Here is a 13,564-nt window from a genome sequence, read left to right as displayed (position 1 = left end):
CATATGTGCATTCATCTCTTTATACTCAGCAATTGTCTATATGGTTATAGGGTTGATATCTCAACTGTTTCCAAGCTGTGACTAAGAAACTAGGACCCTAGGGGTTCGGTCAGACCCCAGGGCCTATTCTAACATCGTGACTGCATTCGTCTCTTTATGCCCAGCTTTTGTATATATAGTTTTGGGGTGGGGATCTCAACAGTTTTAAAGCTATGGCCCAAGGACTATGTTTCCAATGGTGGGGCCAGACCCTAGGGCCATCTTGGAAGCAAATGTGCATTCTTCTCTTTATACTCCGCAATTGTATATGTGGTTATATGGTGGGGATTTTAACCATTTCCAAGCAATACACTTTTTTTGGCCTCACCCCTTAGCCCAGCGGGTCAGCCCCATAATGTGTACATTTTTGAATCGCTGCATCCCATGAATGCTTTTGATTAAATGTGATTGATATCCATGGAATAGTTCTACAGAAGAAGTCGTTTATAGCAATATAGCCAAATTGCCCCCTTTTGGCCCCGCCCTCAGCCCCCTGGGGGGTCAGCCCAACCATTTGTACAATTTTGAATCTCCACCACCTAGGGACGCTTCCAGTCAAATATGGTTGATATCCATCACTTAGTTCCAGAGAGGAAGTTGCTTAAAGCAATATAGCCAAATTGCCCCCTTTTGCCTTGCCCCTCAGCCCCCTGGGGGTCAGCCCCACCAGTTTAAAGAGCGTAGCTTTTGTTGATCTTTTTTACTGATTAAGAATACAACTTTCAAAATTAGATAAGATAAACTTTATTTAAAGTCGGCTAGTCGAGGAATAACAATACAACACTAGCTCTAATGAGATTAAGTCCGCCATAATAATAGTGAGACCGGGGCAAGTTCGGCCTTTTTTTATAGAAACAGTTTTTAGCTCACCGGGTCCAAGGTGAGCTTATGCCATACCGTGGCGTCCGTCGTCCGTCCGTCAACATTTTCACAATTTTCTTGTTTTTGCTTTGTTTTTTGTTTGTACAAATTGACCTCGGGGATGACGTGGAACCTCCATTTGCTACAGAGCAACCAGTAAATGTATAAGAAAAGACAACTATACAATTTAAAACAAATATTATGACAAGTATACGATTTAAAACATTTATTATGACAAGTATACAATTTAAAACATTTATTATGACAAGTATACAATTTAAAACATTTATTATGACAAGTTAACATACAAGACATATAATAATTAATATCAGATATTGATTGTATACAGACATAAACAACTGGTTTGCATATACATAACACAGCCTGATCATAATTAAAAAATACTTTAACATGTATTCATTAGCAACAGATATTGATTGTATACAGACATTAACAACTGGTTTGCATAGACATAACACAGCCTGATCATAATTAAAAAAATACTTTAACATGTATTCATTAGCAACAGATATTGATTGTATACAGACATAAAAAAAACTGTTTTGCATAGACATTACAAATAAAACAAACTGACATGAAAACAAAAGTCAACATTGGAAAATAAAATACTTTCAATAATGGAAATATCATAATCTTGCAATGAATTTGTAAAATAAATCTGTTGAGTATTTGAACAAAACCCATTAAACATATATTCATCAGATATTTATTGTATATAGACATATAAAAACTGTTTTACGAAAACAAAACCTAATCAAAGTTAAAATCATTGACACTATATATATACATAAACATATATCCAAAAGAGAATGAGACAGGAAAAAACAGTTAATATTTGAAAAAAAAATGGATTTGTTTTGTATTCTACATGAATAACCATGCATAAGATTCAAACACAATATTTTTTACAGGAGTTAATGTTTCATGTAAAAACTGTTCTTGTGACAAACCAAAAACACATTTGAATTGGTCTAACTTAAATCTGTTGAATAATATCAAGACTGTTGGAGATATTACAGATTTATACATTTAAAAAATATCGCTGGAGGTAGTACGCAGATCTGTTGAGTAATATCAAAGCTTCATATTAGTATATATGAAAATGTTGAATATACAAGAAGAGGTTATAAGGTTGCATGTGGGGCTGCGGGCGGGGTAGGTGGAGGGGGTATACGAAGTATATACTCTATCACTCTGTGGAATGCAATTATGACTAACAGAATTATAAACTCTGATAGCATTCCACAGAGTGAATCGACTGCTTTCAACAGAATCCGTTCTAAAAAAAGATATGTACTTTTATTATAACGTTGATAGGCCATTGGCACACCAATACCACAAACAATTATCATCACAGACACTAAAATAAAATAATATGTAATAAGATTACCAAGGGTATATATTCGATCTCCTCATGGCCAAGCAGGTTGAAGCCATCATCAAACACTGGCTGCTGGAAAGTTTCAGCTTGTTTTTTGTTTTTTGACATACCAGTGATATGCACCACATGCCAGAAATACTGAAAGTATAGAGTAGAACATGCTATTGACATTTGAATCTATTTTTTTAATATACATACTATAAATCACATTTTACACTATAAGAAATGTGTGAAACAGAAACAAACAATTTATTCTAATTTTGAAGCTATTTTGAGATATACATACCAAGAACCCATCCTCCGACTACCACCCCACCATGGAGCTAACTCCTGTTCACTCTGAAAATAAATAAATAAATAAAAGTTTGAACTCAAGTTAGTTAAATAAGATTCTATTACTGAAAATGATTTCATTTACACAATTTTATTCATCAAAAAAAAATATAGACAACTCACTGTCTGGCTTGCGATGTGATCAATCTGATCAGCTTGACTGGTGGTATGGTCAGTCTGATCGACGGTGGTGCCGGTCTGGTTGATGGTGTGGCTAGTCTGGTCAGTTTGACCTACGGTGCGACCAGTCTGACTGGTGGTGTGGTCGATGGTCTGGTCTGGTCTGGCTGGTCTGGTCAGTGGTGTGGCTGGTCTGCGCATGATCTATCAAAAGCAATAAAAAAAATCAGTTTAAAAACTCATCTTCTGTATACTAGTGGACTACCAATGCCGATGAATCATCAGTGCTAGGTAGTGTTAAAAGAAAAACAGTTTTATTTAATTTGCTCTAGGATAAATATAAGTGTCAGTGTTGATCGCAACAAAAGAATGAGAAATAATATTTCATTGAATTATAGTTCTAGGGTAGGATTATTTGTAGCAGTCTCTGAACGTTTGGAGAGGATTGAATGTATATGGATTTCGATGACTTACACGCGCATCATTCTCGATACCGTACTCACCTTTACTAGTTTAAAATTGTAAATAAACTAATTGTTTATGCATGTACTTACACATGGCTCCACAATCACATCAGGCAAATTGATTTAAGCACAACCAATATCCCCGTGCAGATATATGTGAGAGAGGGGGGAGCAATCACCTGTACATGTTAGTCCTATGGTGGTCTGCATCTCCAGAACATACGTCATCTTTACCGGTATCCTTTCGGAATCGATAATCAGGTGTGTTGGATTATGTACTTGTTTGACAATGCGACACACAAGTGAAGATGAGTCTGCATTAGTTCGATGAATGCATTTGGCGAAACCATACAAATCCAAAGATGTTGAACATGCTGCGACAATAAAAAAAGCTAACACTAGTACAAGTCTGTGTGCTGTCGTCATGTTTGCTTAGTTACTAAACTAAATGAAGAATAAACATCGGTCTTCAATATCCGGATTTATTTATTTCTTCCAAAACTTCGGTTTGCATTTGTTATAACCAAATAATGGTCAATCATATATACATTATGAAAATGTTATCAACTAATTCTAACAAGTTGTACGTGGAAGGTTTGTAAATATTCCATCTTGAATGAGGGTTTGAACGTGTATGCATATATTGAGAAAATCAATAAAATTGTATTTTAAGAGCGAATGATATATGTTACGAATGACAGATGACAACGTGTTTATATTTTTTTATAGTTGCCAAGGGCAAGCGTATCACAACCATTAGGAAGAACGTAGCGCTCATCATCAAAAGGTGATATCCCCGATTTGTTGATTGTATATACATGTAACATGTTTATCTGATCTAATTGAATTCATTTCACACATCTTGTTCGTCTTATCGAACAAACATTTCACGTAAATATCGTGTCGCAAGTCTTTTTTAATGGTTGCTTTAGCGACACCTTTAGCCACTTGTTTCTCTTTTGACGTTGTTGTGATTACAGTACAACTCTCGACAACAGACCTTTCTTCCATACAAACTACATAAGAATACAACTTTGGACGAAGACCGACACACTCTGAAATGGGATGTGATGACGTTTCGTCTTTAATGTATCCCGGGATTGTTTTGTTTGATGAATGGTGACAAGGGTGAGTTGGTGGATAATCAGACAAATCATACACATGTATGTCCTGGTGAAGATCTGAGTATAAATCGGGGGTTTCAATTTCGATACCTAAAGAATCGGTGTCTGTAAATAATAACTTCATTCCGTCATAATATTTCGGCTTAAGATATTTGTAATAGATACATGATTATTTTCGAGAGCTCTAGAATGGCTTGTCCGGCATATACCGGTTTCTTCAGTAATAATTTGTTTTTTGCATTCTCAATGCCCACCAAATTCTCGCTAAAGATTTTAAATCGTTCAAATGACGGTTTTGCACAATATTTTTTTTCTTTCTCAGTATGAGCTAACTTTATGTCTACTTGATTCCTAACATTTTCCATTGTTTTACCGAACACGGCATTGTTCATGAGCTTTTTTCTCAAAGTAATTTTGCGATTCAACTTTTTGTTGCGAATTAAATAAGATATATGGTCTTAGCTAAGGATGTTGTCTAAATTCTAAAATTTTATGAAATTTGGTAAATTTCATGCCGAGATCTAGATACAGGTGCAGATTCCTATAATGACAGATAAAAAAAATATTTTCTAGAGTTGGAATTAGTTTTTCGTTTGCACGCGACATTTTTATTTTAGATTGGAATGACTACCATGTAATGTGTTCCAAAGGTGTCTACTGTACGGGGAGAGTTCATCGTCAGAAACTTTCCTCCGCTCGGGAGCTAGAGGGTAGTCGGAGTGTGCATCGTGTAATGCAACGGGATGCTCTAAATCCACCTCTAACACGTAGTCGAAGTGTCCCTATTTTGAAATACTGTCAATGTCAAATTCCTCTACATTTTCAGCCCAGCGGAAATCTCCCATGGGTAACGGTTCCATCATTGCTTTCCCATACATGTTATTACAATCTGTATATAGAATTTATGTGTTTGGTTTTGATGTATCGTACGTTTCAGGAATGTATGGGTTGTTGGCTTTCGAGTACTTGTTAGATATCATAGATACGCCGCCGCGAACACCACCCTCGAAGAAAAGATACATTTGTAATGCTGCATTTCAAGCTAGACCGGGGCTAGTATAGAATGGGCATGGATCTAATCCATAATAATTTAAACACATAGTTCTAAAATTCTTAAAGACATCTGTTAGGAGTAGGTTTGATGACAGCTCTCGGCTCCCAAAACTAGTAAGGCTACAGAGGTAAACCATTCACATTGTATCTACAAAGGGTTTGAGGACAGCGCTCAGCTCCGAAATTCCCAGATATCCGCTCAAGGGCCGATACCTCAATTTTCAGAGATGGTCGAGCAGAAAGCCGCTCTGTCTTTTCATGTCCCGAGGTTGCCTCACGGCCTCATTGCACGGTAAATATATAGTAAAAGGTTTTAACCTCATCACGTCGCCTTTTCCGCATTGCGGCATCAGAGAGTTCCAAATTCGTGACGTCACGTCATTGTCGAGCCATTGTGGCGTCACATCACGTGAAATGGGGTGTAAGATAGAAATTTCCTACACCCCTTTCTTATTATGGACAGCTCTATTAATAAGAGAAAACATTTTTCCTGCACTACTAAAACACAATTTTAAATGCATGATCTCTATATAATGTAGTTACAGACTTGACATTTCAGTTTCGACTTTTTCCAAGAGTTATTGCCCTTTTTGTACATTTCAAGCACTATTTTGTATATTTTTCCAAAAAAAAAAAATATGCGACAAATTGCAATGAAACGTTCTGTGAGCAATACATAGTTAATGATTATTTTTGGGATTCAAGATAGCCACTTATAAAGGCATCTGATTGGCTAAAATAGCAATGATTATAGATGAGTTATATTGGGCTGACAGTGTTGATACTTTGTGGAAGTAAATAGATAGGGATGATACATTGAAATAAATGGCCGAGATAAAGATTTTTGTTCATCTTAAATGACATTCAGATCGCCTCGGAAATATGCTGAGTGTGTATGTTCTGCATGTACAACTTCCCAGAATGACACATTTTGTAACTGGCAATTTTAACTAAAAACAAGGAAATATTTTCACCAGCTGCCAAAACCTTCATTGTTTTAGAAATCTTGAAAACTTCGAAGCGATTCGAATGCCTTTGAAGACGAGGAAAGAAAAAAACACGGGGAAGGAAAAAATACAAAGAGACAAAGGCAGCAGATCAGTTTGGTTCCCTCACAGTCCTTTACTGTTGAAGACAAAACATAAATACTGGTCCATTCTAGTCACAACCTTTGTATTTAAATTTCAATCTTGTTGCGTTCTTAATTGCCCACCAATACTGTAGAGGCCATTATAGCCAATAATAGATCGATAAGACATGTTAATGAAGATATGCCATTTAAAAAATAAATAAAAACAAATGTCAACATAAAACGTAAAGGTAGCTATGTGGTTGGGTAAAGCCTACAGTTATCATGTATCTAATGGTATAGGTATTAACTGTTTCTAAACGAATTTTAAAGATTCGTTATATTACTATAGACATATTGTGTTTGGTGAATGTTAATACAACCTAACGACAGTTTTACTGTTAACATTGTTTTTAGGTGGTGAGTAGAGATGAAGGGTCATGTAGCACTCTGACAAGTACGTTGTATTACATGTTTGTCACCTGTATCAAATAAATAACCAGTAACTCGCTGTGAAAGAATGTACACCCAGTCGTTCTAAACGTACAAAATGACGATCAAATCATTGATTCGGCTATGCATTGTTTGATACCTGGTCATACATCTCAGTTCAGAACTGGCTTGCTGCGGTGTATCCAGGATGCTTTCGTCATCTTCCACTTGAATAGACTGCTCTCGCTTCCTCTCTGTTCAATACTTTGGATTTTTTCGAGTCGATAATAAACTAGTCTCTCCATCTCTATTTAATTTTTTGGTTTGGTTTGGTGTCTTTGTGTTTTATGTCAGGTTGTGTTTGTGGAGGAAAGCCAGAGTTCTTGGAGAAAAACCACCGACCTACGGCCAGTACCTGGCAACTGCCCCACGTAGGCGCCGATCCCGCGACCAAGTAGTAGAGGGCTAGTGGTAGCAGATTGTCAGACGCCTTAACCACTTGGCCACCGCAGCTCCTTCAATACTTTGTTTTTCGACTCGATAATAGACCTCTCTCTCCCAGCTCTGTTCAAAACTTTGAATTTTTCCTAGTCGATAATAGACTGCTCTCTCCATCTTTGTTTAATACAGACTGGTCTATCTCTATCTCTGTGCAATACAGACTGGTCTCTCTCCCTCTCTGTTCAATATTTTTGAGTGTTTCGAGTCGAAAATAGACCGCCGTCTCTCCCTCTCTGTTCAATACTTTGTAGTTTCTCTAGTCGATAATTTTGGTTTGGTTTGGTTTAATTATTGTTAAAGGTTCTATTAACAACCATTTAAGATCGGCCTCCCATGTGTGCAAGATGCATGAGTGTAGTGTATGCGTGTGTGTTTTGGGGGGCTGCGATATGTTCGTGTTTCTGTTCGAAGTGAGTCTGTTGTGTATTTAAGGTAATGAATACAGAGAGAAAATGATTGCAATCAAATGATTTATTTTCAGCACAAATATGATCATAAACAAAGCAAACTGTCAAATTATCTCATAATAAGTTGATTATATTATACTCTTTCAATTTCTGAACGGCATTGATGACAGAAACATATACAAAACCTCTTTCAAAAGTACAATTCTTTTTTTTTCCGAATTTAACGGAGTGTTGTGATGTTATCAATAAAACAATGTCAATAATCAAAATTATTAACAATATTGTTGTGTTTAATTACATTGAAGTTTGTAAGGATATTTATACTTTACTGTCGTTATTTTTATAAAACACAGAAAGACGTGAAAGGTAAATATAAGTATTAATCTGCTTTAAGGTTCGGTTTACAGGCAATATGAATGCCCACTGCATTACAGATAAATGAACACTGTAATGCAGTGGTCATTTAAAATGCTGTTCTCGATACTCCAGGGATTACGCTCACTTTCGCTCTCTGCACCTTTGATTTATGTCATGACAAATTGAAAGGCTCGGTGTATGAAATATTGCGGATGAAAAGAGAAGACTAGTTTGATCCTGTAATGTGTACATCAAAAGAAACTCTTGGCCGCATGACAGTAAAATGACCGGTTTTGTTTTATCTGCGACCAATCAAACACTCAGCAGCGTGCCTGACATATTCCAGGAGTGCAGAGAGCGAAAGTGAGCGTAAAGCCTTGAGTATCGAGGATGTCATAATGTCAACGAGCCGCATGTGAAATTAGTAGTTTATGTTTCACAAATTTCTCTCAATTCAACAACCACTTAAAGTACTTATAATGTTATCCAATTTTCATATATTCCGTCTTTTCGTATTGCAGAGTTATCTGCTCTTGTGAGCAGGTATTGATTGTTACGTCATTTGTTTGTGAGAGTAACGTCGTCAATTATTGAGAAAACGACGTAATTTTCTCACACAAACCAATGACGTAACAATCAATACTTGCTCTCAAGAGAAGATAACTCTGCAAAACGCAAAGAAGGAATATCGGCGAAGAGGGTAAATTTAAATAGGAACGACATTTAAATAAAAATGTATTTGAATATAAATATAAATTGAATAAATATAGTCTAGAAATATAATTATCAATAGGGATCTTGGCGCCCACCATTGCAAGATAATGTGAGTCATTAACGTACAAACAGAAATGTAAAAATAGACATTCACAAAAATGATCACATCAAACTAGAAAAAACGACGTAATTTTCTCACACAAACCAATGACGTAACAATCAATATCTGCTCTCAAGAGAAGATAACTCTGCAAAACGCAAAGAAGGAATATCGGCGAAGAAGTTAAATTTAAATAGGAACAACATTTAAATAAAAATAATAACTCAAAATATATAAATGATGTAAAAATACATAAATAGCAAACAAATGAGATGTAAAATATGTCATATAATATTGTGAGGTTTTACTAAGTGTAAATAGTTATATATTAATCGCACAGAAACTATATCAAATAAACTTTTTATAAATGGTACATTATATTATGGCAATTTAAGGACGTGCCAGGTTGTGTTTGTGGAGGAAAGTCAGAGTTCTTGGAGAAAAACCACCGACCTACGGCCAGTACCTGACAACTGCCCCACGTAGGCGCCGATCCAGCGACCAAGTAGTAGAGGGCTAGTGGTAGCAGATTGTCAGACGCCTTAACCACTTGGCCACCGCGGCTCCTTCAATACTTTGTTTTTTCGACTCGATAAAAGACTGCTCTCTTCCATCTCTGTTCAAAACTTTGAATTTTTCCTAGTCGATAATAGACTGCTCTCTCCATCTTTGTTTAATACAGACTGGTCTATCTCTATCTCTGTGCAATACAGACTGGTCTCTCTCCCTCTCTGTTCAATATTTTTGAGTGTTTCGAGTCGAAAATAGACTGCCGTCTCTCCCTCTCTGTTCAATACTTTGTAGTTTTTCTAGTCGATAATTTTGGTTTGGTTTGGTTAAGTATTGTTTAACGTCCTATTTACATATACGGTCTCTCATGTGTGCAAGATGCATGAGTGTAGTGTATGCGTGTGTGTTTTGGGGGGCTGCGATATGTTCGTGTTTCTGTTCGAAGTGAGTCTGTTGTGTATTTAAGGTAATGAATACAGAGAGAAAATGATTGCAATCAAATAAAAAAATTTCAGCACAAATATGATCATAAACAAAGCAAACTCTCATATTATCTCATAATAAGTTGATTATATTATACTCTTTCAATTTCTGAACGGCATTGATGACACACGCATATACAAAACCTCTTTCAAAAGTATAATTCTTTTTTGTTTCGAATTTAACGGAGTGTTGTGATGTTATCAATACAACAATGTCAATAATCAAAATTATTAACAATATTGTTGTGTTTAATTACAGTGAAGTTTGTAAGGATGTTTATACTTTACTGTCGTTATTTTTATAAAACACAGAAAGACGTGAAAGGTAAATATAAGTATTAATCTGCTTTAAGGTTCGGTTTACAGGCAATATGAATGCCCACTGCATTACAGGAAAATGAACACTGTAATGCAGTGGGCATTCAGAATGCTGTCCTCGATATTTCAGGGATAACGCTCACTTTCGCTCTCTGCACCTTTGATTTATGTCATGACAAATTGAAAGGCTCGGTGTATGCAACATTGAGGATGAAAAGAGAAGACTAGTTTGATCCTTTAGATGTACATCAGAAGACAATCTTGGTTGCATAACAGTAAAATGACCGGTTTTGTTTTACCTGCGACCAAGCAAACACTAAGCAGCGTGCTGACATATTCCAGGAGTGCAGAGAGCGAAAGTGAGCGTAAATCCTTGAGTATTGAGGATGTCATAATGTCAACGAGCCGCATGTGAAATTAGTAGTTTATGTTTCACATTTTTTTTCAATTCAATGACCACTTAAAGTACTTAAAATGTTATCCAAGTTTCATATATATCGGCGAAGAAGGTTAATTTAAATAGGAACGAACAACATTTGAATAAAAATTTATTTGAAAAGAAATATTTATTGAATAAATCTAGTCTAATAAATATGATTATAAATACATTTAAATAACAAAACATCCCAGAGGGATCTTGGCGCCCACCATTGCAAGAAAATGCGAGTCATTAAAGTTCAAACAGAAATGTAAAAATAGACATTCACAAAAATGATCACATCAAACTAGAAATGAATAACTCAAAATATATAAATGATGTAAAAACATAAATAGCAAACAAATTAGTTGTAAAGTATGTCGTATAATATTGTGAAGTTCAACTAAGTGTAAATAGTTATATATTAATCGCACAGAAACTATATCAAATACACTTTTTACAAACGGTACATTATATTATTTGTTTGAAATCTGCGCATTCAATCATAAAATATTTCACTGCAAATGGTTCACATGAATAACAATAAGGCTGGTTTTTCTTACGTGACGAAGGTATGACCTGTAGCAGTCGGGAGAGGACAATTTCCCAAACAAATCCGCATTAGGTTGATTTAAAAATAACTAAATGTTTATTTCTTTAGACCATTTAGTTTGCCAATTCGTATGGACAAAATTTGCTGTGGAAGGTTTTAAATCAGAATAAGGTAGTTTAATATATTTCGGTTGTAGATTAAGGAATGCTCTATCTATCTACCTTCTACCTTGGTACGAATAGCATCACATTGTTGTTAAAGTTCCGATTTTTAATACTTTGTAGTAGTTACAATGAATCAAAACATCAATTTTATTCTTTTGATATTCATCCGAAGCCAGACCAACATTTAATTCAGCTATAAACATTGAGGCAATATTGGGTAAACGGCAGGACAAAAAATACGCTGCCAACCTTCGCTTCGACCTCAGAGATTTGCGAATCGTGAGATGTAATTTGAAAAAGTGCTCTTGTAATGAAAAGGGAGAGCAGGAGATTTTCATTATTGTGTAATTCTAAAACTACTTTAGACGGCCGAATTTTCCATCCTGGAATATTAAGCTTAATAACAATATCGATTGATGATGAATCTAAATCTGAGTTTTCTGGTCATTTGTGCTCATTTTGTTCGAAAAGGTGTGTGTAATTTGGATAGAGAACTAACTGAAAAACTGAATATCTGGAATTTATTTCAACTAGTTACCAAACTTTATTGATAATCCTATTATTTAATAACAAATGTACAAGTTTATACTATTCAAATCACATATATGATGTCCGGTTTTTAATTGAGGACTTCGAACATGGGATTAAAATTTAGGGAATATGCGTTCTTTTTGACCTAAAAAAATAAATTATTGTAACAATTGATGGAGAGTACTAATAACAATGCACGGTGTCACCATAGAAACAACAAGAAAGAGGAGGTAGTTTTGAGCCGAATCAGATACATACATTACTCATGCACACTTGCGAAATGGTGAATACCAACCTTATGGTTTCGCTTGTGAAACAACATTCATTGTTTATAATTTTTTTGGTAACATGCAGTGATTTGAAATAGGTCCTCGTAACAACTTCCAAGTATTTAGATGAAATATGCGTCTATACTAATCATAGCGTTTACAATACTCGTGATACTAAACATCTTGCAAATTTTAAACGTTAGGTTGTTTTGCAAAGGTGTCGAATATTTGTTGACGCCTTTTGTCAATGAGCTGTAAAGCCGTAACAAAGAAAAATAACGCTTGTTGTCATTAAGGTGCGGCTCAGGTTTAAGGAAACTGCCAAAGTGATCTCGGTAACTGCAATGCATCCAATATATCGACTATTGGTGTCACAACGGCGGTTCCGTTAGAGGTTGATCCTATGGCCATACCTATGCAAGTGAGTTCCTGTCCCATGCCCGTTCGATCCACGAAAAAGACACCGGATCCGGAATCACCGGGCTGGAAGACCGCACCGTGACTCGTTAATCCGGCAATTTCCATTTGGTTTCTCATAAGAACCTTTCTCCCAGTATGGCCAAATAAGCCCATTTCGGTAGAGACTGGCGTCACCACTGTTCCCTCGCTGATTAGAGTCCCTCTTGTCACATGCGTTTCCGACCCAAACTTCACCATTCTCTTGTCACTGTCGATAGTATTCGGGTTCATGTGAATTTTTCCAGAATTGAAGTAAGGAAGATCGTCAAACCCTGCAAATTGTATAAAGGAAGAGTGTTATTTCAGACGTGTCACATTTTGTCTCTCTCATTTATACGGATTGTTTACAGTTTGGTTTTATTTTGTTCAACGTCCTATCAACAGCTAAGGTCATTTTAGGACGTGTGTGTTGTGTAAGCGTGCATGTGTGTATGTGTGACGGAGACGGGCTATGTTGGTGTACTTGCCTCCTTGTGATAGCGCGGATCTGATGCCGTTTTTTTTAGTGCTACCTCACTGAACGTTCGCCCAGGTGAGGAAGGCAATAGGTTATGTCCCAAAGCCGGGATATACCAGTCCTTAAGATGATAGTTTTGTTTTCTGTTTAACTTGATTCAAGTGAGATAGCACTATAAACTCGGTATCTGATCCTCGCTATCACAGGTCTCCTGTGCCTACCTGGGGATGTTGCGAGGACGTATACATTCAATTATCATCAAAATTGGATTCTTAACCATGAATGCAATAGAAGCCATTAGGGCCAATAAAAGGAAGATCAAACATGTAAAAGAATATGACAAACGAATTTAAAGGTAAAAGACAACAGTCAATATGAAAAGTAACAGTGGCCATGTTAGTTGCATCTTTTTGAACAGACCGTTTTA

General features: G+C 36.0%; 2 protein-coding genes across 3 annotated transcripts in view; both read right to left on the bottom strand.

The window, feature by feature from the left end:
* LOC110454474 overlaps positions 1 to 2,956 on the bottom strand; it is a 40,184-nt gene extending 37,228 nt beyond the window's left edge. Inside the window, exons 1-2 of the mRNA XM_021503978.1 lie at positions 2,759 to 2,956; positions 2,312 to 2,440 (exon numbers count right to left, since the gene is read on the bottom strand). Of these exons, the coding sequence (XP_021359653.1) occupies positions 2,312 to 2,440; positions 2,759 to 2,956 (327 nt within the window). The remainder of the gene's footprint in view (positions 1 to 2,311; positions 2,441 to 2,758) is intronic.
* A 6,257-nt stretch (positions 2,957 to 9,213) lies between these two features.
* The window catches only part of LOC110454497, a 63,546-nt gene continuing 59,195 nt past the window's right edge, over positions 9,214 to 13,564 (bottom strand). For both annotated transcript variants that reach the window (XM_021504012.1, XM_021504013.1), the window contains exon 14: positions 9,214 to 12,952. In XM_021504012.1, coding sequence (XP_021359687.1) covers positions 12,531 to 12,952 — 422 coding nt within the window. In that variant the 3' untranslated portion in view covers positions 9,214 to 12,530. The remainder of the gene's footprint in view (positions 12,953 to 13,564) is intronic.

Source organism: Mizuhopecten yessoensis, unplaced genomic scaffold (assembly GCF_002113885.1).
Source record: "Mizuhopecten yessoensis strain PY_sf001 unplaced genomic scaffold, ASM211388v2 scaffold7901, whole genome shotgun sequence".
In the NCBI taxonomy this organism is placed as follows: domain Eukaryota; kingdom Metazoa; phylum Mollusca; class Bivalvia; order Pectinida; family Pectinidae; genus Mizuhopecten; species Mizuhopecten yessoensis.
Note: the sequence above shows the minus strand (reverse complement) of the source record. Positions and strands in the feature narration are given on the sequence as shown.